General features: G+C 41.9%; 2 protein-coding genes across 2 annotated transcripts; both read right to left on the reverse strand.

Moving 5' to 3' along the window:
• Positions 1-274: 274 nt before the first annotated feature.
• On the reverse strand, positions 275-9311 carry gclm (glutamate-cysteine ligase, modifier subunit). Its single transcript, XM_014169510.3, has 7 exons — positions 9010-9311; positions 8069-8134; positions 2790-2874; positions 1979-2035; positions 1289-1491; positions 1082-1196; positions 275-961 (listed from the first exon to the last, which is right to left on the reverse strand). Exons 1-7 carry the CDS (start codon positions 9133-9135, stop codon positions 792-794), a joined length of 822 nt encoding a protein of 273 aa, XP_014024985.1. The 5' UTR covers positions 9136-9311; the 3' UTR covers positions 275-791.
• Positions 9312-14319: 5008 nt separating this feature from the next.
• Positions 14320-20062, reverse strand: mrpl55 (mitochondrial ribosomal protein L55). The gene is made up of 3 exons (XM_014169512.3): positions 19865-20062; positions 14711-14912; positions 14320-14584 (listed from the first exon to the last, which is right to left on the reverse strand). Exons 1-3 carry the CDS (start codon positions 19906-19908, stop codon positions 14435-14437), a joined length of 396 nt encoding a protein of 131 aa, XP_014024987.1. The 5' UTR covers positions 19909-20062; the 3' UTR covers positions 14320-14434.
• Positions 20063-23605: the final 3543 nt, after the last annotated feature.

Below are 23605 nucleotides of genomic sequence, written 5' to 3' on the forward strand. Positions count from 1 at the left end.
GACATCCACCCAGACACTTCAGAATTTATAATTCATTTTCCATGTCAATCTGGAATATTCCAGTACTATCACATACACGATAAAGGTGTCACACCTACTATGAATGTAAACCTCATTTGGGGATATTTCTCATGTTACCACTTAGATGGGGACACATTTTCTAATAAGGAAATCATATGAGCAGTTAGGGGGATAGGACAAATCATGTCCTGGTATACCCTGTCAGTAGCACTGGGCTTCAAAAAAAGAATATACAAAGATTTGCCAAGACAATACTTTAACATCCATAAAGTTGTTTCTAAAAATCAAATAACTACTGTACACTAAATCAAGAGAAGTTTATGAACTAACCATAATTTTTTGTTCACTTTTCACTCATCAGAAATCTATTGGAATTAGGCTCTTGTCCCCACTGTACAGGGTGCCAGTATTATACAGTAGAAAACAGAAGGAGCTGTTCATACACATCAGAGCACACTAGGACTTTACATCTCTCTCTCTGTGGCTTTAACAACCGATCCAAAGTACTCACCTCTACTTCATTTTCTCATCAATTTATAATGTAAAAATATATCATGGGACACTTCCGTAGTGGGTTAGAGGCTGTTTAACCTTTAAACTGATTTGCAATAATTCTAACATTGTACTAAAACCATCTATACAATTTAATTATTTCTGTGGTTCCAATTCAGTTTTGTAGCCATGTTTGTTAAAAGTTGAGCTACCTCTATCCCTGTCTTAAATGCATTGGACATGAGTAACATTTGAATAACAGATTTTCAGAGGACATGCTACAGGTTGCTTCTCTTTGAGTGAACAAGGTAGCCTTTTGCTTTGATGATCCCCCTGCTTTTGACAATGATGGAGTAGCGCAAAACCCACTCCAACCTCCAGTCTGCTACGTTCAGGTCCTGAGTGCTCTCCTGCACTGCCTCCTGGAAGCTGGCAGCAGTAATCAGTTCTACAGGAAAATACAATGTGTTAATTCAGTGCCCCTCAGAGCACACACAGCCTTTCCTTAACATGTATTATTTGATTATACAGTGAAAAGATTACAAATTGAAATGATCACAATCTTCACCTTTTGAGTCATTATGAGTCAGTAGCTGAATGTCAAACTCCTTGGCAAAAGCAGTCAGGTCAGGGGGCATCACACAGCAGGAGGCCAGATTCACCTGGTTACTACTGGGTTTCACCTAGACCAGGAGAAAATCAATCAATTCAAAACCCCAAATACACCAACGCTAACCTACAACAATCTGACGGTCTCGTCAGCATCACCACTCACCTGGGCCCAGTTGTATAGCTGCTCCAGGAGCTCCTTGTCCAGGTCGGAGGTTCCAATGGCAGCGATTTTGTGGCTCTGTACCAAGCCCTCCAGCTCCCTCCAGGCAGGCTGCAGGTTCTCCAGGGTCTGGCTCTCCCCCTCAGGCAGAACAGGGGGTGCAATGATCACCGAGTCCAGCTGGGACACAGCCAGGGCCTGACAAGCTGTCACAAACAGTCTTATGAGCATGAAACAAGTATACAGTCAGTGCATACTTCTTAAAGCTGAAATCTGTAAAAGGGGAAACCGTGCCTTTGTTTTGCTTAGATAAAACAGAGAAGAGGAGCTTCCAGGAGCGTGGTAAAGAAAATATATACAGCACAGTACATATTCTGGTGTTCTGCCGCACATTCAATAATGTCGGGGGAAGGGGAAAAAAAGTTTGTTGTTTGAAGTGATCAACATCTTTGTTGTTGTAATATCCCAAACAGACGTGATAGCTTCTGCCTGTACGGATTTCATCTTTCAAATACAACAAATTGAGGTAAGGCAAGGAGTTGGCATGCAAACAAAAGCAGTTCACTGATACTAAAGCCTGTTGCATTTTTATTTGACATGGTCAGGTCTACAGACAATCGCCTGTACCAAATTACTTTTCCGTACAGTCACCGAGTCAGTGGTCCCTTGCTGTTTTGTAAATGTAATACTCACACTTATCGACTGCATCTTTGATTGAAGAGAGGTCTGCCTCGCAAATAAATAGTTTCACTGTAAAGCAAGAATATGGACATGTTAATAAAAACACAAACAATCAGTAAGGCACCAAGAATGGTATTTTTGTCATGAAATTCACATACTGGGCTCATAATTCCTTATGCCAATGCCACACAAAACTCTATGGTATCAAAGCAGGGGTTCCCAAACCTTCAGGCCAGGGACCCCTTTCTGATAGCAAATTCATCAGAGACCCCCCTCATAATCAGAACACAACTCGAGTGAGATAAAAAAAATTGCATACAAAGAGTTCTACTATGATTTTGGCAATGCATGGCCCAACGAATCAAGTCTCCATCCCTGGGAAGGAACATTTTAAAAACCCATTTGGGAGTGTTCAAGCACATTTCCTTCAATTCTACAGATATTGTCAAGGGGCAGAGAGATTTTTTGTTGTTGAAGCTAATATCCTGCAATTCATCACATTTTTGCTATGAGGCAGAAAGAAAACTTAGCAGTTTTAAAGCTTAAATTACAGTGCATTTATGTAACAACAAAAAAAGAAAAAGAATTGTGGAGCACTGTAGATACCAATATCCCTGTAAGCCTCCCAAGCCCATGCTGCCCAGGGTTAAGAATATAACATTTTAGACTAATAATTGCATTTTATTACACCCTCTAAACTTACTCCAGGGATCCCTTGGCCATTAAAAAAAATATATATATATTAATTTGAGACATAATTATGTAAAAAAGTGGGGTCCATGGACCACTGAGAACCCCCTGTCATAGAATACCAGAAACTCACCAGAGACCTTCAGCTCCTCCCTCTCTTCAGGTGTGATTGCTTCTGTAGCTTGAGGGATGGAGCAGTCAATAGTGTCTGGTAGGTCCTACATTTACAACAAACGGACGTGTTAGTCAAAGAAAAAGAGTAGCTTAAAATACAAAGAAAAAAGCAACATCAATATTGCCTTAACTTTGTCCAAATACAAACACCTGCTTTCGATTTCACAATCTTGTTGTGGGATTTCGTTGCAGGGAACATAAGCTTTGACTTTGTGTATGTAAGACCCCCCCCCGCTGTACTCACTGAGCGTGCGGAAGCAGATTAGCTGACCCCAACAGAAAAGCAACAGGGCAAAGCCACTCGAACTTCACAACAGAAGCACATGTAGAACCTTTCACAGCCAACTTTGCATGAATAATTAGTATGACAGTTCCCTTTCATCAGTCTGATAAATTCATTGCGGTCAATCAACAGGCAGCTATTTTGTTTTCCCAGCAGGAGAACGCAACTGCATAGTAGTATCGTAACATTGTGACTACTGTGAGCTCCAAAAGTATTGGGACAGTGACCCCTGTTGTTTTGGCTATTTAGTCCAGCACTTTGTATTTGAAATGATACAACATCTGGAGGTTAAAGTGCAGACTATCAGCTTTATTTTGAGGTTATTTTCATACATATTGGGTAAACCGTTTGGAAATTACAGCACTTTTTGTACATAGTCCCCACATTTTAGGGGACCAAAAGTATTGGGACAAATTCACTTATGTGCATTAAAAGTAGTCAAAAGTTTAGTATTTGGTCTCATATTTCTAGCATGCAATGACTACATCAAGCTTGTGACTCTACAAACTTGTTGGATGCATTTGCAGTTTGTTTTGGTTGTGTTTCAGATTATTTTGTGCCCAATATAAATTAATGTTAAATAATGTAGTGTCATTTTGGATTCACTTTCATTGTAAATAAGAATGTTTCTAAACAATTCTACATTAACATAGATGCTACCATAACAGATTATCATGAATGAATCGTGAGAAAGTTAGATGCACTATGTACAAAACGTGCTGTGATTTCTAAACGGTTCAACCGATATGGATGAAAATACCCTCAAATTAAAAGCTGACAGTCTGCACCTTAAATACACATAGTCATTGTATAATTTCAAATCCAAAGTGCTGGAGTACAGAGCCAAAACAACAAACAGTGTCACTGTCCCAATACTTTGAGCTCCCTGTATAACTCCTGTTCCCTGAAAGAGGGAAACGAGTTACAACATACTATGGAGAGTCGCACTCTCCTGACTTCAGTTTAAAGATCTACAATCACGCCTCGCAGGGCCAATGAAATCTCTGCCTCGCTGGAAGCCCCGCCTTCCACAGTTGATAAGCGCGAGGCTCGGATTCATTCCTTCAATTTAATACCACTCTTCACGAGCTCAGGGACGGGTGGCCAAACAGGTGTTGTGCCTTGTTTCCCTCCTTCAGGGATCAGTTGTTATAGTCATAACGTTACGCTCCCTTTCAGTCAGTCAACTTCGGTACAACAAACTACGGAGAAATAATAGTCATTGCCCAAGCTGACCCCAGTGGTTACTAAATGAAGTGGCCCATGGCAGAGCAACCTGACCTGACCCAGCCAGATGTGGCAGTCTGGGTATTGCAAACACAGTGCGCTGCCTAGTGACTTTCCTCTGTACGTAAGCACACTGTGGGCTACACAGAGCAGTGACTAACGATAAAACCTCAAGAAAAAAAATAAGTTTGGCGATGCCCAACTGTCCGCAGCACAAATAACTCCTACAGTCAATCCTTTAAACAACAGCCAAGACACTGCCAGACCCCTGGTGGGGTAGCGAGTACACCGCTAGGGAACACTTGCTGCGATGTGCCAGGGAGATATCGCCCACTGGATTGTAGAGGCTACGCTCCTTAAAAGAGCGTCCTGACGTGAGCTGGATTTGCAAAACAGACAAAAAGCTGGTCACATAACCACCTGGGTCCATTCAGTGCATGTGCGTAAAGCTCACACCGGACACAGGGCATATAACCTTTGTTGCTCTTCAGAAGCAAAATGAAGAGATGAAAAGGGAAATAGCTCAAAGCTAAGGACCTGTAGGACATTGCCATGACTTTCGGGGCTAAGGCCGCATTTGGAAACAATGTCACCTTAGTCGCCTGGGGCAAACGAAGTACAGGAAGGTGTACAGATAACACGTGGAGGTCTCCAACATATTTAGCTGAGGCCAAAGTCATGAGCAGGGAGGTTTTGTAGGAGGATCTTCAGCTCCACTGACTCCAGAGACTGAAAAGGGGACACACAGTGCCCCAAAAACCAGCACCAAGTCCCATGTGGGCGCAATAGGTTTAGAGACTGTGTACCCCTTTCAAGAACTGCACAACGTCCCCAGTGTGGCTCTGTCAATTCCCACACGACACGCCCACATAGAGATCATGTACACTTTTAAAGTAGAGAAAGCCCGTCCCTGCTCGAATAGCTCCTGTAGGAACATATGGATGCACCTCAGAGCACAGAAAAGGAACCATCTTATCAACAGAGCACAAACACTTGCCACAAATGCATAAGGTCCTCTCGTGGAGGCGCACTTGTGGACTGAATGGTAGCGATAACATTCGGAGGTAAACCTCTAGCCATCAGATTAGCCCACTCTGGGGCCAGGCAGAAAATAACCAAATCCTTGCACGCCAAACCTGCCTGTGCACCTGGCACAACAGGTCACTGTGCAAGGGGTGTGGCCACAGGTCCCCGCCTAAAAAGGTGAATGATCTCCGCGAACCAAGGCTGCTTGGGCCAACGGGGAGCCACAAGAATCAATGATAAGCTCTCCTGGTGCACCCTCTCCAACATGGGTTGAATCAGAACCACTGGTGGAAACGCTTAGAGGGTCCGAAGCCACTGGTGCGCCAGAGCGTCAGTTCCTAATGGTGCACTCTGTTCTCTCATCAAGAAAAATAGACGACAACGCGCGTTTGAGTTAGGCGTAAAGACCTATGTCGGCATTGCATAATCTCCCATATCTGGGTGACCACCCAGGGGTGTAGTCTCCACTTCTTAGCAAGAGGGCCCCCCCGGATAGCAGTTAACTGATATGCCAGGCACTCTGACACCGCCAATACTCCCTGAATTGAGTAACCCTCGCACAGCTGGCCCCACCCTTGGGCGGGACGCGTCTGTCGTGACCATATTGCGGAACTCCCGGACCATGAGAAACCCTTGTGATAGTAGTCAGCGATCCCTCCACTGGGCCAGTGCTCTGAAGGCATGTCAAGGACACCTGAATCGAGTGGTTTAGGTGGCGATATGTATCCAAGCGCATGGCTAGCAACCAGCACTGGAACAGTCAACAATAGTCCCAGGGGAATGACCACTATCATAGAAGCCATCAACCTCAGTAGGTGCAGAAACTGGTGAAAAAGTACCGTGCGCCTCAACCTAAACTGGGCCAAGCAGAGCTGAAACCCAGACAACCTCTCCGGGGTTAGAAAAGCACAATTTCCAATTTTCCAGCCCCCTTGTGGACAAAGCTAATCACCCAATTTATTCCTTTCACCATGGGGAGAATGGTATACCCCTTGAGCCCTGTGAACACCATGGAACGCGGGGTAACAGAGGAGCTTTAAACATGGACAAAATTCCAAACTAAATTGTGCTTCCGTGAGACTATAGCCTGGATGAAGCCCGGTCCCCGGATGAAGCCGTAACCCCAGATGAAGCCGTAACCGTTTGGCCGTAACCAAACGTGGGGGCACTGACATCACAGTAATGTTTTTGTTTAGGGGCTCACCGGTTGTGCAGTCCTGTGAGAAGGCCCCTCACTCCAGAGGTTACCCATGCCCAGTGCTCGGAGGCAGCTTCATCATTGAAGGTATACCCCGCAAGCCCCGCTTCCTCCACTCTAGGAATGTGATTGCCTTAACGCCGGAGGAAAGCTAGTAAACTTAATTTGCCGGAAGTTATGCATGCTAGCCGACGTTAGCCATGAGGCTTTTAATCTAAGATAGCTAGCCACTGATCGCAGCACAATCCATTTAGACTAACCAAGCGACTTAATGCAAGGTACATATACTAAACCGGAGCTACCCAAGCAATTCCACCATTAGGAAGGCGGAATAGCTAGCAGTAACTAGCTTAAATGGCTAGCATGCTATGCATCGCTTTAGGGAAACACCAAGCTCCCTAAAGAATGCTCCACGATTGTCAAGAGAACCTGCGCCACAAACGAGTATGGGAACAGTGACAGCTGTCTCCTTGTCTCGCACATGAACTGATTCGAGTGAGGGCAGCCTAAGCATGCACCGAGCCAAGTCATACAAGACAACAAACTTGAAGAACTAATTGTATGGCATTAGGAAACTTATGAGAACCATACAAACCTCAGCACACAACGTCCAGGGGGTGAGCACGCTTAGTTGGCGCAATGTAAGACAATCTCATGTTCTAACTGTTTAATCAGCTTCTTGATATGCCACACCTGTCAGGAGGATGGATTATCTTGGCAAAGGAGAAATGCTCACTAACAGGGATGTAAACAAATTTGCGCACAAAATTTGAGAAATAAGCTTTTTTTTGCCTATGGAACATTTATGGGATCTTTTATTTCAGCTCATGAAAGATGGGACCAACACTTTACATGTTGGGTTTATATTTTTGTTCAGTGTGTGTATATATATAAAAAAAACACATTCCTTAAAGTATTATTTTTTTAAAGACTACTAATGTTACTGTCCCCACTACAACAAAAATACATGTTATTTTGTCCTTGAAACATTTAATTGAAATACTATAGAAATCTATTCATTCCTATGGAGGACCACTCCAACTGGGGAGTGCCAATATGGCCAAACAGTGCTTCAAAGCCTCTCAATGGCCAATACAGAACATCAGCAATCCAGGATTTATATACATTATTGTTATCACCTGCGGAAGGCAGGGCTTCCAGCGAGGCACTTTCATTGGCCTTGTCAGGTGTAATTGTAGATCCTTTAACTCTAGTCGCGAGAGTGTGACTCCCCATAGTATGTTCTACCAAACTTGACTGAAAGGGAACCAATGGTTACACAAGTGTTTTTCATTATGGATCCATCCCTGCTAGATGATGTAAAATGTTAGCAGGTACTGTAGACACTTGGTCACTATGGGAACTTGGTAAACAGGGATTATGGACACTTGATACTGTTTGGATGTTGGTGAATAGCTGTTATGTAGCTATGTGTGTAATAAAATATGTATGGGAAATACAACTGTGGTGTTGAATAGCGAGTGGGTGGACGGAGTGGTCTCACCGTTGGTGAAGTTGGTGGTACGGTGGCAAACCACTCATTAAGAGTGGCTCGAACACAGTCTTGAATCTGTAATGCAACAAAACAATTGAGTGGACTGTAAATTAATAGCGGTGTTAACAGGGTTGCTATAAACACTTGTGGTAACTAGGTAGGGCTTTCATGGACACCTACAGATCATGCAATGATGCTAAATTATCTAACATTACTTTGAAAGATTGTCATATGGAAAGTATAGGATTATTTTGTACACTGCTGGGCACAATGGGTGATTTGTACAGTATGAAAGTGTGTGGCCAGAGCTATGGCTTGTTATACAACTATGAAATGCTGTAGGGAGTCTTAGTTACATGTATGAGAGTCAGGTGGTGCACAGCTTCAATTAAATAGTTATGATTGTTCATGCTAAATAAAGGCTGGCCTTTTAGAACCTACACATGACAAGTCCTTGTTCTCAAATTGATCATGCATTCTTGAATCTCATTCTCTGGTGAATCCTGGCCCAGATACTTTTTTTTTTTTTAAAGGGTAGGGGCCTGGATCAGAAAAGTATCTGTGACCAACAGATATCTGTATTCCCAGTCATGTGGAATCCATAGATTAGGGCCTAATATTTCTTTCAATGGACTGATTTCCTTATATGAACTCTAACTCAGTAAACTCTTAAGTTTATTATTGTTCAATATAGTTAGCTATTTAACGTTGAGGCTATGGTTTTTCAAGCTAACTAGTTAACGTTATCTGGCCAGGGGTGTATTCATTCTGCCAATTCTGTTGCAAAACGTTTCTTAAACGGGAGGGAACGGGACCTACCTGAACTTGTCCGTTTTTGGACCATGGCGATTCATGACTATACTCCAACTGACAAATGTTGCACTATTTTTTAAAAACGTCTTACTTCAGCTAGCCAGTCAGTTGTGACAGAGTCCAATGGTCAGTCTTACCTCTTCGCTAGGTGAAGACGGACATTTTTTCTTGAGACGGCTTCGGTTTACTAAATTCCCCGTGTGAAGATACAAAATCGTAGCATGGTTGAGGAGCACCTTAGCACTGGTGGTGTGATTATCCATGTGGTGTCCTTGGTAGTCAATAAATGTATCGTGGTAGAAGGCCTTTATGAACTATTCAGCAACTTCAGTTACTTTATTCTAACAGGAGTGACCTCGTTTCCAAACGGTAGCAACCGCTGAATTAGAATGACTTGCATTTGTAGATTATTTAGCTGGCGGCAGAATCTAGTTATGAGGACGCCCACAATGTAACCGGGTGCTGTGTGCAAAATCTGGCATGGATTTCTGGAGTCTTTTAACCAAGAGATTGTTACAGCTCAGCAATGGTGTTATCTGACTCACTGTACATTGGAATATACACTGTAATCATGACACAGCTTGTTTCAAGAGACCAGATGTTCCATTTTTAATTCAACATTCATCCCTTGACCCTAATCAGAGGGCACACACCCACACAGAAGACAGTTTTGGCAATAAACAGTTTAAAGACACAGTCAACTTAGTGTATGTAAACTTCTGACCCACTGGAATTGTGATACAGTGATTTATAAGTGAAATAATCTGTCTGTAAACAATTGTTGGAAAAATTAATTGTGTCATGCACAAAGTAGATGTCCTAACCGACTTGCCAAAACTATAGTTTGTTAACAAGAAATTTGTGGAGGGGTTGAAAAACTAGTTTTATTGACGCCAACCTAAGTGTATGTAAACTTCCCACTTCAACTCATTTGTTGACTTCTGTAACCGTAAAAGCCTTGGTTTCATGCATGTTAACATTAGAAGCCTACTCCCTAAGTTTGTTTTACTCACTGCTTTAGCACACTCTGCCAACCCGGATGTCTTAGCCGTGTTTGAATCCTGGCTTAGGAAAACCACCAAAAACCCTGAAATCTCCATCGCTAACTATAACATTTTCCGCCAAGATAGAACTGCCAAAGGTGGCGATGTTGCAATCTACTGCAAAGACAGTTGCAGAGTTCTGTATTAGTATCCAAGTCTGTACCAAAACAATTCGAGCTTCTACTTCTAAAAATTCACCTTTCCAGAAACATAAGTCTCTCACTGTGCCCTCGATACCATATGTGAATTGATTGCCCCCCATCTATATTCTGAGCTTGTGCTAGTAGGTGACCTAAACTGGGACATGCTTAACACCGCGGCCATCCTACAATCTAAGCTTGATGCCCTCAATCTCACACAAATTATCAATGAACCTACCAGGTACAACCCCAAATCCGTAAACACGGGCACCCTCATAGATGTCATCCTAACTAACTCGCCCTCCAAATACACCTCTGCTGTTTTCAAATCAAGATCTCAGCGATCACTGCCTCATTGCCTGCATCCGTAATGGGTCTGTGACCAAACGACCACCCCTCATTACTGTCAAACGCTCCCTAAAACACTTCTGCGAGCAGGCCTTTCTAATCGACCTGGCCGAGGTATCCTGGAATGACATTGACCTCATCCCGTCAGTAGATGATGCCTGGCTATTCTTTAAAAGTGCCTTTCTCACCATCTCAAATAAGTATGCCCCACTCAAAAAATGTAGAACCAGGAACAGATATAGTCCTTGGTTCACTCCAGACCTGTCTTCCCTTGACCAGCACAAAAACATCTTGTGGCGTTCTGCATTAGCATTGAATAGCCCCCGTGATATGCAACTTTTCAGGGAAGTTAGGAACAAATATACACAGGCAGTTAGAAAAGCTAAGGCTAGCTTTTTCAAACAGAAATTTGCATCCTGTAGTACTAACTCAAAAAAGTTCTAGGACACTAAAGTCCAAAGAGAATAAGAGCACCTCCTCCCAGCTGCCCACTGCTCTGAGGCTAGGAAACACTTACCACCGATAAATTCACTATAATTGAGAATTTCAATAAGCATTTCTCTACGGCTGGCCATGCTTTCCACCTGGCTACCCCTACCCCGGTCAACTGCCCGGCACCCTCCACAGCAACCCACCAAAGCCCCCACCATTTCTCCTTCACCCAAATCCAGATAGCTGATGTTCTGAAAGAGCTGCAAAATCTGGACCCATACAAATCAGCCGGGCTAGACAATCTGGACCCTCTCTTTCTAAAATTATCTGCCGAAATTGTTGCAACCCCTATTACTAGCCTGTTCAATCTCTCTTTCACATCGTCTGAGATTCCCAAAGATTGGAAAGCTGCCGCAGTCATCCCCCTCTTCAAGGGGGGTGACACTCTAGAGCCAAACTACTACAGACCGATATCTATCCTACCCTGTCTTTCTAAGGTCTTCGAAAGCCAAGTTAACAAACAGATTACCGACCATTTTGAATCCCACCGTACCTTCTCCGCTATGCAAGCTGGTTTCAGAGCAGGTCATGGGTGCACCTCAGCCACGCTCAAGGTCTTAAACGACATCATAACCGCCATCGATAAGAGACATTACTGTGCAGCCGTATTCATCGACCTGGCCAAGGCTTTTGACTCTGTCAATCACCACATTCTTATTGGCAGACTCGACAGCCTTGGTTTCTCAAATGATTGCCTCGCCTGGTTTACCAACTACTTCTCTGATAGAGTTCAGTGTGTCAAATCGGAGGGCCTGTTGTCCGGACCTCTGGCGGTCTCTATGGGTGTGCCACAGGGTTCAATTCTCAGGCCGACTCTCTTCTCTGTATACATCAATGATGTTGCTCTTGCTGCTGGAGATTCTCTGATCCACCTCTACGCAGACGACACCATTCTGTATACTTCTGGCCCCTCTTTGGACACTCTGCTAACTAACTTCCAGACGAGCTTCAATGCCATACAACTCTCCTTCCGTGGCCTCCAACTGCTCTTAAACGCAGGTAAAACTAAATGCATGCTATTCAAGCGATCACTGCCCGCACCTGCTCGCCCGTCCAGCATCACTACTCTGGACGGCTCTGACGTGGACAACTACAAATACCTGGGTGTCTGGTTAGACTGTAAACTCTCCTTCCAGACTCACATTAAGCATCTCCAATCCAAAATGAAATCTAGAATCGGCTTCCTATATCGCAAAAAAGCATCCTTCACTCATGCTGCCAAACATACCCTCGTAAAACTGACCATCCTACCGATCCTCGACTTCGGTGATGTCATCTATAAAATAGCCTCCAACACTCGACTCAACAAACTGAATGCAGTCTATCACAGTGTCATCTGTTTTGTCACCAAAGCCCCATACACTACCCACCATTGCGACCTGTACGCTCTCGTTGGTTGGCCCTCGCTTCATACTCGTCGCCAAACCCACTGGTTACAGGTTATCTACAAGTCTCTGCTAGGTAAAGTCCCGCCTTATGTCAGCTCACTGGTCACCACAGCAGCACCCACTCGTAGCATGCGCTCCAGCAGGTATATTTCACCGGTCACCCCCAAAGCCAATTCCTACTTTGGCCGCCTTTCCTTCCAGTTCTCTGCTGCCAATGACTGGAACGAACTGCAAAAATCTAAGCTGGAGACTCATATCTCCCTCACTAGCTTTAAGCACCAGCTGTCAGAGCAGCTCACAGATCACTGCACCTGTACATAGCCCATCTGTTAACAGCCCATCTATCTACCTACCTCATCCCCATACTGTATTTATTTATTTATCTTGCACATTCATCTTCTGCACATCTACCATTCCAGTGTTTAATTGCTATTTTGTAATTACTTCGCCACCATGGCCTATTTATTGCCTTAACTTACCTCATTTGCACTAACTGTATATAGACTTTGTTTTCTTTTGTTCTACTGTATTATTAACTGTATGTTTCGTTTATTCAATGTGTCGAATTGCTACGCTTTATCTTGGCCAGGTCGCGGTTGCAAATGAGAACTTGTTCTCAACTAGCCTACCTGGTTAAATAAAGGTGAAATAAAAAAACAGTATATAACCATTCCTGTCTATACGGAAATAAATTAAATAACTCAAAATACTTCACCAGAAAGCATGATTCAGCCAGAGGAATTGAGGATCATTAGCTTTTTTTTGGGGGGGGGGGGGGGGGCAGAGTGTGTGGAAATAGGCCTTGCAGAATATTGAGTTGAGGCTGTCAGTGAAAAGCATCTAAAATATGCTACATGACCAAAAGTATGTGGACACCTGCTCCTTGGATATCTTATTCCAAAATCATGGGCATTAATATTGAGGTGTTCCCCCTTTTGCTGCTATATCAGCCTCCACTCTTCTGGGAAGGCTTTCCATTTCTGTATGGACCTTGCTTTGTGCACAGAGGTATTGTCATGCTGAAACAGGAAAGGGCCTTCCCCAAACTGTTGCCACAAAGTTGGAAGCACAGAATTGTCTAGAATGTCATTGTATGATGTAGCTTTAAGATTTCCCTTCACTGGAATTAATGGGCCAGCCCGAACCATGAAAAACAGCCCCAGACCATTATTCCTCCTCCACCACTATGCATCGGGTTAGGTAGCGTTCTCCTGGCATCCGCCAAACCCAGATTCGACCATCGGACTGCTTGATGGTGAAGCATGATTCATCACTGCTCCAGAGTCCAATGGCAACAAGCTTTACACCACTCCAGCTGACACTTGGCATTACGCATGGTGATCTTAGGCTTGTGTGGCTGCTCGGCCATGGAAACACATTTCATGAAGCTCCCGACGAACAGTTCTTATGCAGATAGATCGGTTCAAATGGTAGTATAAACTCACACGCCGCCTATGAAGTCATTTCCATGGTCGGATTTTGCCTATAGGCTACTTTGAAGCAAAGTAAGACATGCCTCATAATATGAAGTAAAACATTCAGATTTCAAACAATGCATTTCAAAATGCATACTGCCTCCAGCTCACATTGTAGCGTGGTGTTGACAGGCTGATAGTCTTTTGCCTGCACTTGAATGTTGAATGGGAGGTGAGCTTCAATTAGGCTACGAGTTGAGAAATAAAAAGTAGGCCTAGCTCTTTTTAATTGTGCACCAAAACTGTTTAACATGCAATTGCATTTAGAATTGTTGTGCAATGGGCTTATAAAAGCACATTTTACTCTTGCAGTGAGGAGCTGCAGGAGGAATCCCGCTCAAAATAAGCTCTGCATGCATGATAGTTATGTTGGATAAATCAGATTCAGGTCATGCTACATGATGACTAACGAAAATACACACGGCAATTTAATTCCACTCTATTATGCAAATTGACCTATAGACTGATTAAAAATGATGGTCAAATGTATTTCCATCAATGAATAAAAAACATTTTGCAATTGGGAGTTTTTTTTCTACCAGTCATTTTGGACTGCAACAGTTTTATTTAACAGCTTTTCATTTATTAATTTGTTTTCCAAAAGCTGACAATTGTTGGCTAACGGAAAACTCTGATTGGCAGAATAGTCAAAGTTAAATAGCTACAACAGGCTCTATCACTTCTTCCAAAACTTGCTGTAATCATCCACTTTGAAATCATCTTCGAATTCCACTGTCCTCTGCTTAACAGCTCCCTTCCTGGGATCCCGCTTCCGCATCCTCATTTTCCTTTCTTCCTCTGAGAGTGTACTGATGTCCACAGGCATCTGAAGAAGGGATACAATACCAAATCCTCACAATCAGTCTCACAATATGATTAGCATTCAAATGTAGTATTCCTGAATAGCCAAACGGATCAATCCAATTTTTGTTTTCAGTTCAAGGATGCTTACCATGAGTATCCTCTTGGGCTCTTTGTACCTAATGTTAATTGTGGAACCATCGGGTTGTACGAGCAACAGTGGATACAACCTTTCATACTTCTGTCGACTGCTTCGTACAATTGATGTCTTGTTGGAGTTGTGCTGAGTGGTTGTTGTGTGTAAACTTGATACAGGAAGGAAATGACTCTGAGCAACCACCGCTTGTAGACATCTAAAAGACAAAACATTCACAATGTTGAAACAATTAGGATCTAGAAAGGACAAACTAACAAAGGCTTAATGCAAATGTACTCAGAAGCTTGCCGCGAGCTGCCCAGTGATACGAGCCTACCGGACGAGCTAAATGCCTTTTATGCTCGCTTCGAGGCAAGCATGAGAGCAGTATATCGGGGATAGTATATCCAGAGAGAGACATGATTCCGTGAAACAAAGTATGTTACAGTCCCTGATGTCTCTCTGGAAGGAGATCCTCACCCTGAGCTCGTCTACTTTATTGTCCAGGGACTGAACATTAACGAGTAATATACTCGGAAGCAGTGGATGGCGAGCACGCCTCCTGAGTCGGACTAGAAGTCCGCTCCGAATACCTCTTCTTCACCGGCGGCGTCTTGGAGCAGCCTCTGGGATATTCGCTCTGATATCCAAAAGTCATTTCCGGCTGTATGTAATAACACAAAACGTTCTGGGCTAACAATGTAAGAAAAGATTAATTAAAAATAAATACTGCAAAGTTGCTTAGAAACAGAGCTTGCTGTTGCTAGCACATTTTTCCTAGGATATAAATATTTGGTTGTTATTTTACCTGGAATGCATATGGTCCTTTTTTAGCTGGATATTTGTAGAATTTTGACCTATTGAGTCAGACAAAATCATGTGTTCTCTACTCCAACAATTAATCCACAGATAAAAGGGGAAAGCTAGTTAGTTTTCTTTGATTAATATAAAAAAATAAACTCTGCTCATTCATCTTTCCGCTTCTTCTGGATTTGATATGGTGGTTGGCAACCAACTTTAAGGTGCATAGTACCACCAACTGGACTGGAGTGTGGACCTCTGATCTTTCAATCACGTGGGTTAGCGTGCTCATAAAAACCAATGAGTAGTTGGGAGAGGCGGGACATGTAGCACGTCAAGCATCTATTTTAGCTCCTGGCTACGCAGGCCTGCGGGAGCAGTTTGGATGAAATTATTCACAAACATGCATGTGTACATTTATTTTGCAACACGGACAGTTTAGTCAGCATGTAAGGAATAATTTTTCACTTCTCTCATTGACTTCCCCAAACCCCGGCCTGCTCGAACTGTTTTGCAAGCGTTCCTGGAAGTCTCGCGATGTTGCGCCTTGGAGTTTAGAAAATCTGTGCCGAAACGTTCGTGAACACACCAGGCGTATTCATTACGGAAACTGTTTAAGAAGCAAACAGGGCAAAACGAGTTTCTATTGAACAAATTCAGGTAGGTCCCTCCCCGTTTAGTTTGTTTCCGCTTAAGAAACGTGTTGCAACAGAATCGTCATAAATACGCCCCCAGGGGTGTATTCATTCCGTATTGCAACTGAAACAGTTTACCATTTAAGAACCAAATGGTAGCAAACAAAGCAAAATCTGAATTTGTCCAATAGAAACATTTGTTTTCGTTGCAAAACGGTTTCCGTTGCAAAACCGATGAAACACTTAAACAGATTCGGCATAATGAATACACCCCTGCACAGTTGTATGTTATTTTGGCATTCAAACATGTCACATCAGTTTACAAACAATGTAAAACATTTTAAAATGTAATTAAGAGGCTGGTCCAAAATGCAAGTGTTTCCGCCTAGCTCAGTGCTTTCTGTGTTTGTGGGAGAGCCAGCAGAAAATACAGAGCGTAGGGGGTTGGTAATGTTCTATTTGCGCCGTGATTGGCTCAGTGTTCTGTCACTCATGGGGACACTACATCACTGCAAAATCTACGGGGAGAATTCGAATATTCAAGCCCCTTGGGTACTGCCATAGACTTACATTTGAAGTGCCCATCCATGGCGGCTCAAGGTCATTTGCCACAGATAAAATTACATAAAATCACGTTATATCTACCGTAGCTTTGATTGGACTGTCAACATCATACTTAGCTAGCAAGCTAAATCTTAGCCAGCAAGCTAGAGAAGCAGTCATCATCATGAATCAAGTCGGCAATCTACTGGCAAATCCTTTTTAGTTCTTGTCATATGAAGAAAAGTTAGACAAAACGTATCGGTGCTCATCAGAAATTGGACATAAAAACACAAGAGAAAACGCAAATTAAACAATGAGTGGTTTGAAAAATCAGTGGCTAACTGTAAGTGTTGCAAAGCAATCACTAGCCTGCTATTCAAGTTGGGGTTTAAGGGTCTCTTTTCCAAGCTTAAAAGGATCAACATTCACATGCAACACCAGGGGCCAGAAAAGGTTGAATACATTGGCCATGCTGTCAATCCAGCATGACTTCTGCTGTGTTCAAAACAACTGGAAACTTGAAAATCTCAGACTTTAGTTAGTTCAAGACAACTGGGAACTCTGGGGGGGAAAAACAAGCTCAGAGTGGGTAAATACATGTTGAAAGGTCACCCAACTTGGTTTGGAACTCGGGCCTCTTTTTAGAGCTAAGACCTGCAGATCACTGACGTCATGATTCAACCTTGTTTCCCCCCCCCAGAGTTCCCAGTTGTCTTGAAGGCACCATAAATCCAGAGAATGCCAGACATTGATGACAATATTTGCCCACAAGAAGGACCGCCATGCCACCTTCCTGTTCAAGTGAGCACAACAAGGCTAGTCCAAAAATGTATTGCATGCTGCTGCATAAATGTAATATGCCAGGGAAATATGTATACTGTAGCTAAGTAATACTAAGTGTATGTTGCGTAGTAAGCTGTTAGTAGCCCATGTGCCTCACCATTATAATTTGGTCTCTTTTCACCTCTTAATGGGGCGGCAGGTAGCCTAGTGGTTAGAGCGTTGAACTAGTAACCGAAAGGTTGCAAGATCAAATCCCCGAGCTGACAAGGTAAAAATCAGTCGTTCTGCCCCTGAACAAGGCAGTTAACGCCATTGAAAATAAGAATTTGTTCTTATTTTGTTTAACTGACTTGCCTTGTTCAATAAAGGTAAAAAAACAAAATAATAAATTCACCTACTGTTCTGACTTGGTGGTGCACATGTAGCCTGTTTTAGAGAAATGTCATAATTGAAAATTGTAAAAGCTTTCATTGTCTGCTTATATGCCCCCTTTATTTATCCTACGGTTCTGAATTGGTGTACAGGGAGAATACTGTAAGAACGGCCCATGTTCTGAATTCTGTCGCTGTACATTACAAAAGTGCTGAACAAAGTTATATTAACTACGTTCGTCTTCGCTCGCTAATTAATGTCTTAATCGAATTCATGGATTGCCTCTTATCCGCTCATCATTCCCTTATGCCATAGCTTGTACAAGTGATGTAAAGTACTTAAGTAGTACTTTAAAGTATTTTTACTTAAGTCGTTTTTTGGGGTCTGTACTTTACTATTGAAATTGTTGACAACTTTTACTTCACTACATTCCTAAAGAAAATAATGTACTTTTTACTCCATACATTTTCCCTGACACCCAAAAGTACTTGTTACATTTTGACAGGAAAATGGTCCAATTCACACTCTTATCAAGAGAACATCCCTGGTCTTCCCTACTGCCTCTTATCTGGCAGACTCACTAAACACATGGCTTGTTTGTAAATTAATGTCAGTGTTGTAGTCTACCTCCTGGCTATCGGTAAATTTAAAAAAAAATATATAGATATTGTGCTGTCTGGTTTGCATAATATAAGGAATTTGAAATTATTAATACTTTTACTTTGATACTTAAGTACATTTTAGCAATTCCATTTACTTTTGATACTTAAGTATATTTAAAACCAACCACTTACTCAAGTAGTATTTTCCTGGGTGACTTTTACTTGAGTTATTTTCAATTAAGGTATCTTTACTTTTACTCAAGTATGACTTTTGAGTACTTTTTCCACAACTGGTTAGTACATCGTAATTGTCAGTAGAAACAACATTTGTTTAAGCAAGTCAGCCATATCACTGTCAGCTATGTTTTTTTAAAAAGGCAGTAAATGAGGCTGAATGAATGGTTTCACTGCCAGACAATGCTCTGCTGATAGCCAGGCGGTGTCAGAGGAAGGCCCACAAAAAATTGCCAAAGACTCCAGCCACCCTTGTCATAGACTGTTCTCTCTGCTACCGCACGGCAAGCGGTACCAGAGCACCAAATCTAGGTCCAAAAAGCTTTTAACAGCTTCTACCCCAAGCCATAAGACTCCTGAACAGCTAATCAAATGGCTACCCAGACTATTTGCATTGTGCCCCCACCCCCATTTTTACTCTGTTGATTAACCATGCATAGTCACTTTACCTCTACATTTTACCTCAATTACATCACTAACCGGTGCCCGCTCACATTGACTCTGTACTGGTACCCCCTGTACATAGTCTCGCTACTGTTATTTTTAATTATTTGTTATTTTACCATTTCTTATTTGATTATTATTTTTTACTTCAGTTTATTTTAGTAACTACTTTCTTAACACTCGTTTTCTTAACTGCATTGTTGGTTAAGGGCATCTAAGTAAGCACACCTGTTGTATTCAGGGGGTTGTGACAAATACAATTGTATTTGATAGCTTTATGTTAGCCCCTAAACGTATGAGGGAACCGTTTGTCACCGTTAAAGTACAATGAATGTATTGTTACATGCAAAATCGCCACTGCAACATCTTTACTTTGGTGAGTAACGAAAGTATATTGAAGCCAATCACTAAAATAACTGGTTATATTTGTAGGGATGAATGGCAAGATAGACCGCAACGCCACTCGGAAGCCTAAGGCACTGCATCTCAGGGCAAGAGGCGTCACCACAGTCCCTGATTCCAATCCAGGCTGTATCACATCTGGCCGTGATTGGGAGTCCCAAATTGCAGCGTCATTGTAAATAAGAATGTGTTCTTAACTGACTTGCCTAGTTAAAGGTAAAAACATGTTTGTTATTTTAAATACAGGGCGTTGAATGCGGTTCAAGCCGCAAGTAACGCCCTGGAGAAGAGCTACTTGTTAGTTAACTTGCGTCCCAACGAACGTCTTCAAAACCAACACTTCGTTTATTTACCTGTTTAAAACACTCTTCGTCGTCCATACTTTCTGTAGGGCCATGTCGGATTTTAGCTAGCGTTTTTCTCAACGGAACATGAAATTGTTTGGTATTCTAGCTAGTTATCTCGCTAATCGTTATGTTTTAGATTTCTAAAAGAGAGAACAGGAAGTGGAAGGTCGTGCGCAGTTGTCCGGTAAATAAACGACGTCAGGAAACAATTACCATCCAAATGGTTCCTACATGTGATAAACCACGTCAGGAAACATATCCTGCGTGAATACAGTCATTGTTTTGAATCAATTCAAATGTAAACATTTAACAATAATGTAATACAGTTGAGTTTATTAAAGAAGAAATTATCAACTTCATGCGTAAATGTATACATGATATACTTTATTCCTAGTTATATTAATATGCTCTGTCTGTGTAGTTCAGTCCTCCTGGGATGTTTGTGGGCAGGGAACCACAGGCTGAAAAGCCGGCTGGTAATGCTGTAGCCTAATACTCATTCTCTCTGTAGCCAGAAAACAAGGCTCCCTCAACTGTCTCCCCAGTTTTGTTTGTTAATAAATTGCGGATGGTTGAAATATTTTTCTTAACTAAGCAATCCTCTTAATAATACATAGAGTTATTAACATGTGTTAATATATGTAAGAATTTCTCACTAATGTTCTCAGATGTTCGTTGATTGCTAAACAGAGTGTCCTCTGTCGTGGTTTCTATTAGCCTTCCGTCAGCTTGGACACTTCAATAGGCTACATGTGCAAAGTCATTCACTTTAATTTAGGTAAAACATTTTTATTTTAACTGAGAAGGAAGGTAGCATTGTAATATTTGGTTACTATATATCAAACATCTACAATTCATCTGACTTGGTCCAGCCATTCCATCCACAATGAAAATTCGCATTATTGTCATTAACCACTAGAGAGCGCACAACAATAGGATAGTGTTGAGTTTTCAATGTGTCAACCAAAGCGCTCTATCACCTCAATTTGAGAAGTGTTACACCGGTAACTCTATCAGGGCTTATTTGATTCAGCTGTTGTATTTCATTTATTTGCTGATGAGATCTGTTTGTTGCTATATTTGAGTGTAAGGCCTGCCCATTGGCTTTAAAGTAATGAAACCGTAAAATACAATTTCTTTATGACACAATAATAAAGACAAATAAACGCATGGCAGGGCATATTTTACTTTTTCTACTGCCAAGGGTATGAGCAGATGCTGGTTGGAATAAGTAACAATCCCTCTACTTCCCTTCACAAGCAACGGCTGAAAGTGAACTGTTAGAGGTGTGTGTGCAGTTGGTGCGTGTGGGTGTGCATGCTGCTTCTTTTTATCCCTGGAGGCCAGTTGAACTGTATTATGATGAATACTATTTTCCTCTTCAATTCCAGAACCAATTATTCACTTGAACAAAAGAGGATGAATTGTGTGGCAGGTATAAGTGAGTGTTGATAATAGTGGAGGCTGATTCTCAGGGGGGTGCAGTTTCCAACCACAGTGGATCACCATCACCTGTTGCTATTAATACTGTAGTTACCTTTCCTGCGGCATTAGCACAATTGTCAGATTTGATATGACAGGGTTACCCAACTGGCGGCCCCTGGGTGGTTTTATTTGGCCCCCAAAATTCTGGGACATAAAAGACTGTAAATGCAACAGAAATTTGTCTCCACGTGATTTAAATTTTGTTAATATGTTCCCAAGTATTTCCACGCATAATAAAGAGATCGTATATAAATGTAAGCAAGGTTTGAATTATTATGTTTTAGTCAAATATCTGTTTGGGCTTCTTGCAGTCAATTTGCAGTCTACAAATGATTTGTAATTATGTTTCGGTCCCCCGACCATCCACTCAAGAAAAAAAATTGGCCTGTGGCTGAATCTAGTTGATGATCCCTGTGATATGATGATATTACGTAGCTCTAGTGCCTGACTTTTTTAATTTGAATGATTAATGAACTGTGAAATGGCTGAAAACCATTCAAATATGTATTTTTTCAAAAGTTCATGTCAAATAAATGTATTCATATTCACAGTCATCATGTTTGTGTTTATTTCCTAGCCAAGAATAAACCATACTGTAAATGCATGACAGTGAAATTAGATTCAACAATAGGAGAGGGCAACCTCCCCCTCTTTTATCAAGCCCTCCAAGGAAAGGAAATATTGTACCGCGCTTGTCAGTCTGCACCCAATCGCTGTGTATAGCACTGGCCTTTCAACACATACATAGAGCCAGGGCACTGCAGAGGCAAGTCATTCGCTTTCCTCACAATGAGAGTTTGCCTTTTGTTCTGCTAGCCTAGATGAATGAATGACCTTATTGTAAAATTAACTTATCATCAGTCTAATTTATAATCTTTCTGTGTTATTGTGCACACGTCTCAGTTTTCAGTATTCCAGGGTTCTCCCCTTCAAAGCCAGGGCTCAGATTGGTGCTGCAGCTGTGGGCAGGTGAGTGTGGGGGGAAAAAATGATGTCTGATGAGGAGAAAAGGCTTGCTTTGTACGACACAGATGGCAGAAGAATACCCAGACAGCAGGCCCATTATTTTTCAGGGGTAGGACAGAGAACACTGTCGATCCATGTGCATTTTTATATAGATTAATCCCAAGAGTAAGAATACACATATTTAGACACTGTTATTCAACCTTACCTTATCTGTTTAAAGGAGCAATCTGCAGTAGCTACATCCATTTTTTGATTTATAAATTAAAGATATGTACCCTTTTATTCTTGAAGAATATAACTTAGAAATGCCTCATGAGCTTAGTTTAGCAGTCATACCCCATCAGAAACCAAAATATAAGCTTGTTTTACCCCAATGTTTGTAAACAAACTAAATGTAAACAAACATTGTATAGCCTTGACACACGTTTAGAACTATTATTTTGATATCATGGATGGTCAGTCCTTGCATCCATACCTCTATCAAGGAATTTGAGAGTGGTTACATTTCTCCAGCCACGCCCCTTGGCTTTTTACCAAAACAGTGGCAGCTGGCAGGGAAAACATTTTATTTTTTCAACTGCTGATTGATGCTTTAAGGACAAATTTGTTTAGACGATAACTGAGACTTTGCATTAAATACTTTCTTATGAAACCATAGCTTTGATATCAGACTTGCATATGTAATAATAAATCCCATTGACTGACTATTTAAAGGTGTGTTTAAGGTCTAAATTGAATTACCAGATGTCTCATAATGGTTGAATTTAGTCTTGAGTGAGTGCAGAAAAACTGGAGAAGAAGGGAATGTTTGGTTGGAGGGGGAGAACACTAACAGTGTAGTTTTTCTTAGGGTGATATTTCCCCCTTCCTACAGATGTGACTTGTCAGGACAGGACTGTCCAGGGGCAATAGTGCAACTAATTTCAGTTTGTCCCTGTACACACAATCTGGACTGACTGCCTCCCCCATGGAGTCCCCATGTCCTTCTCAGAGGCATTTAAGACAGGGCCCCAGGCACCCTGAGTGGCTTGTTTGACTTATGATAGTTGAGAGGGATACACTGTGGGGGAAACCATATTTTTCTTTCACCTTATGCCATCAGTACGCCATTGCAGTTCCCCTTCAACAAATTGTTGTTGCTCAAGACAATACATGGACTGTTGAGAAGCTTTCTAATAACACGTGTGAAACATAAAGCATCTGAAAAATACTTGTTTGAGGAATATTGTTTGAAAGGCCTTCAAGTGTTACAGTATGTAATACAGCTGTAGTGGTAAGCGATAGGGACCATAGAAT

This window comes from Salmo salar, chromosome 23 (genome assembly GCF_965601325.2).
Source record: "Salmo salar chromosome 23, fSalSal1, whole genome shotgun sequence".
Classification (NCBI taxonomy): domain Eukaryota; kingdom Metazoa; phylum Chordata; class Actinopteri; order Salmoniformes; family Salmonidae; genus Salmo; species Salmo salar.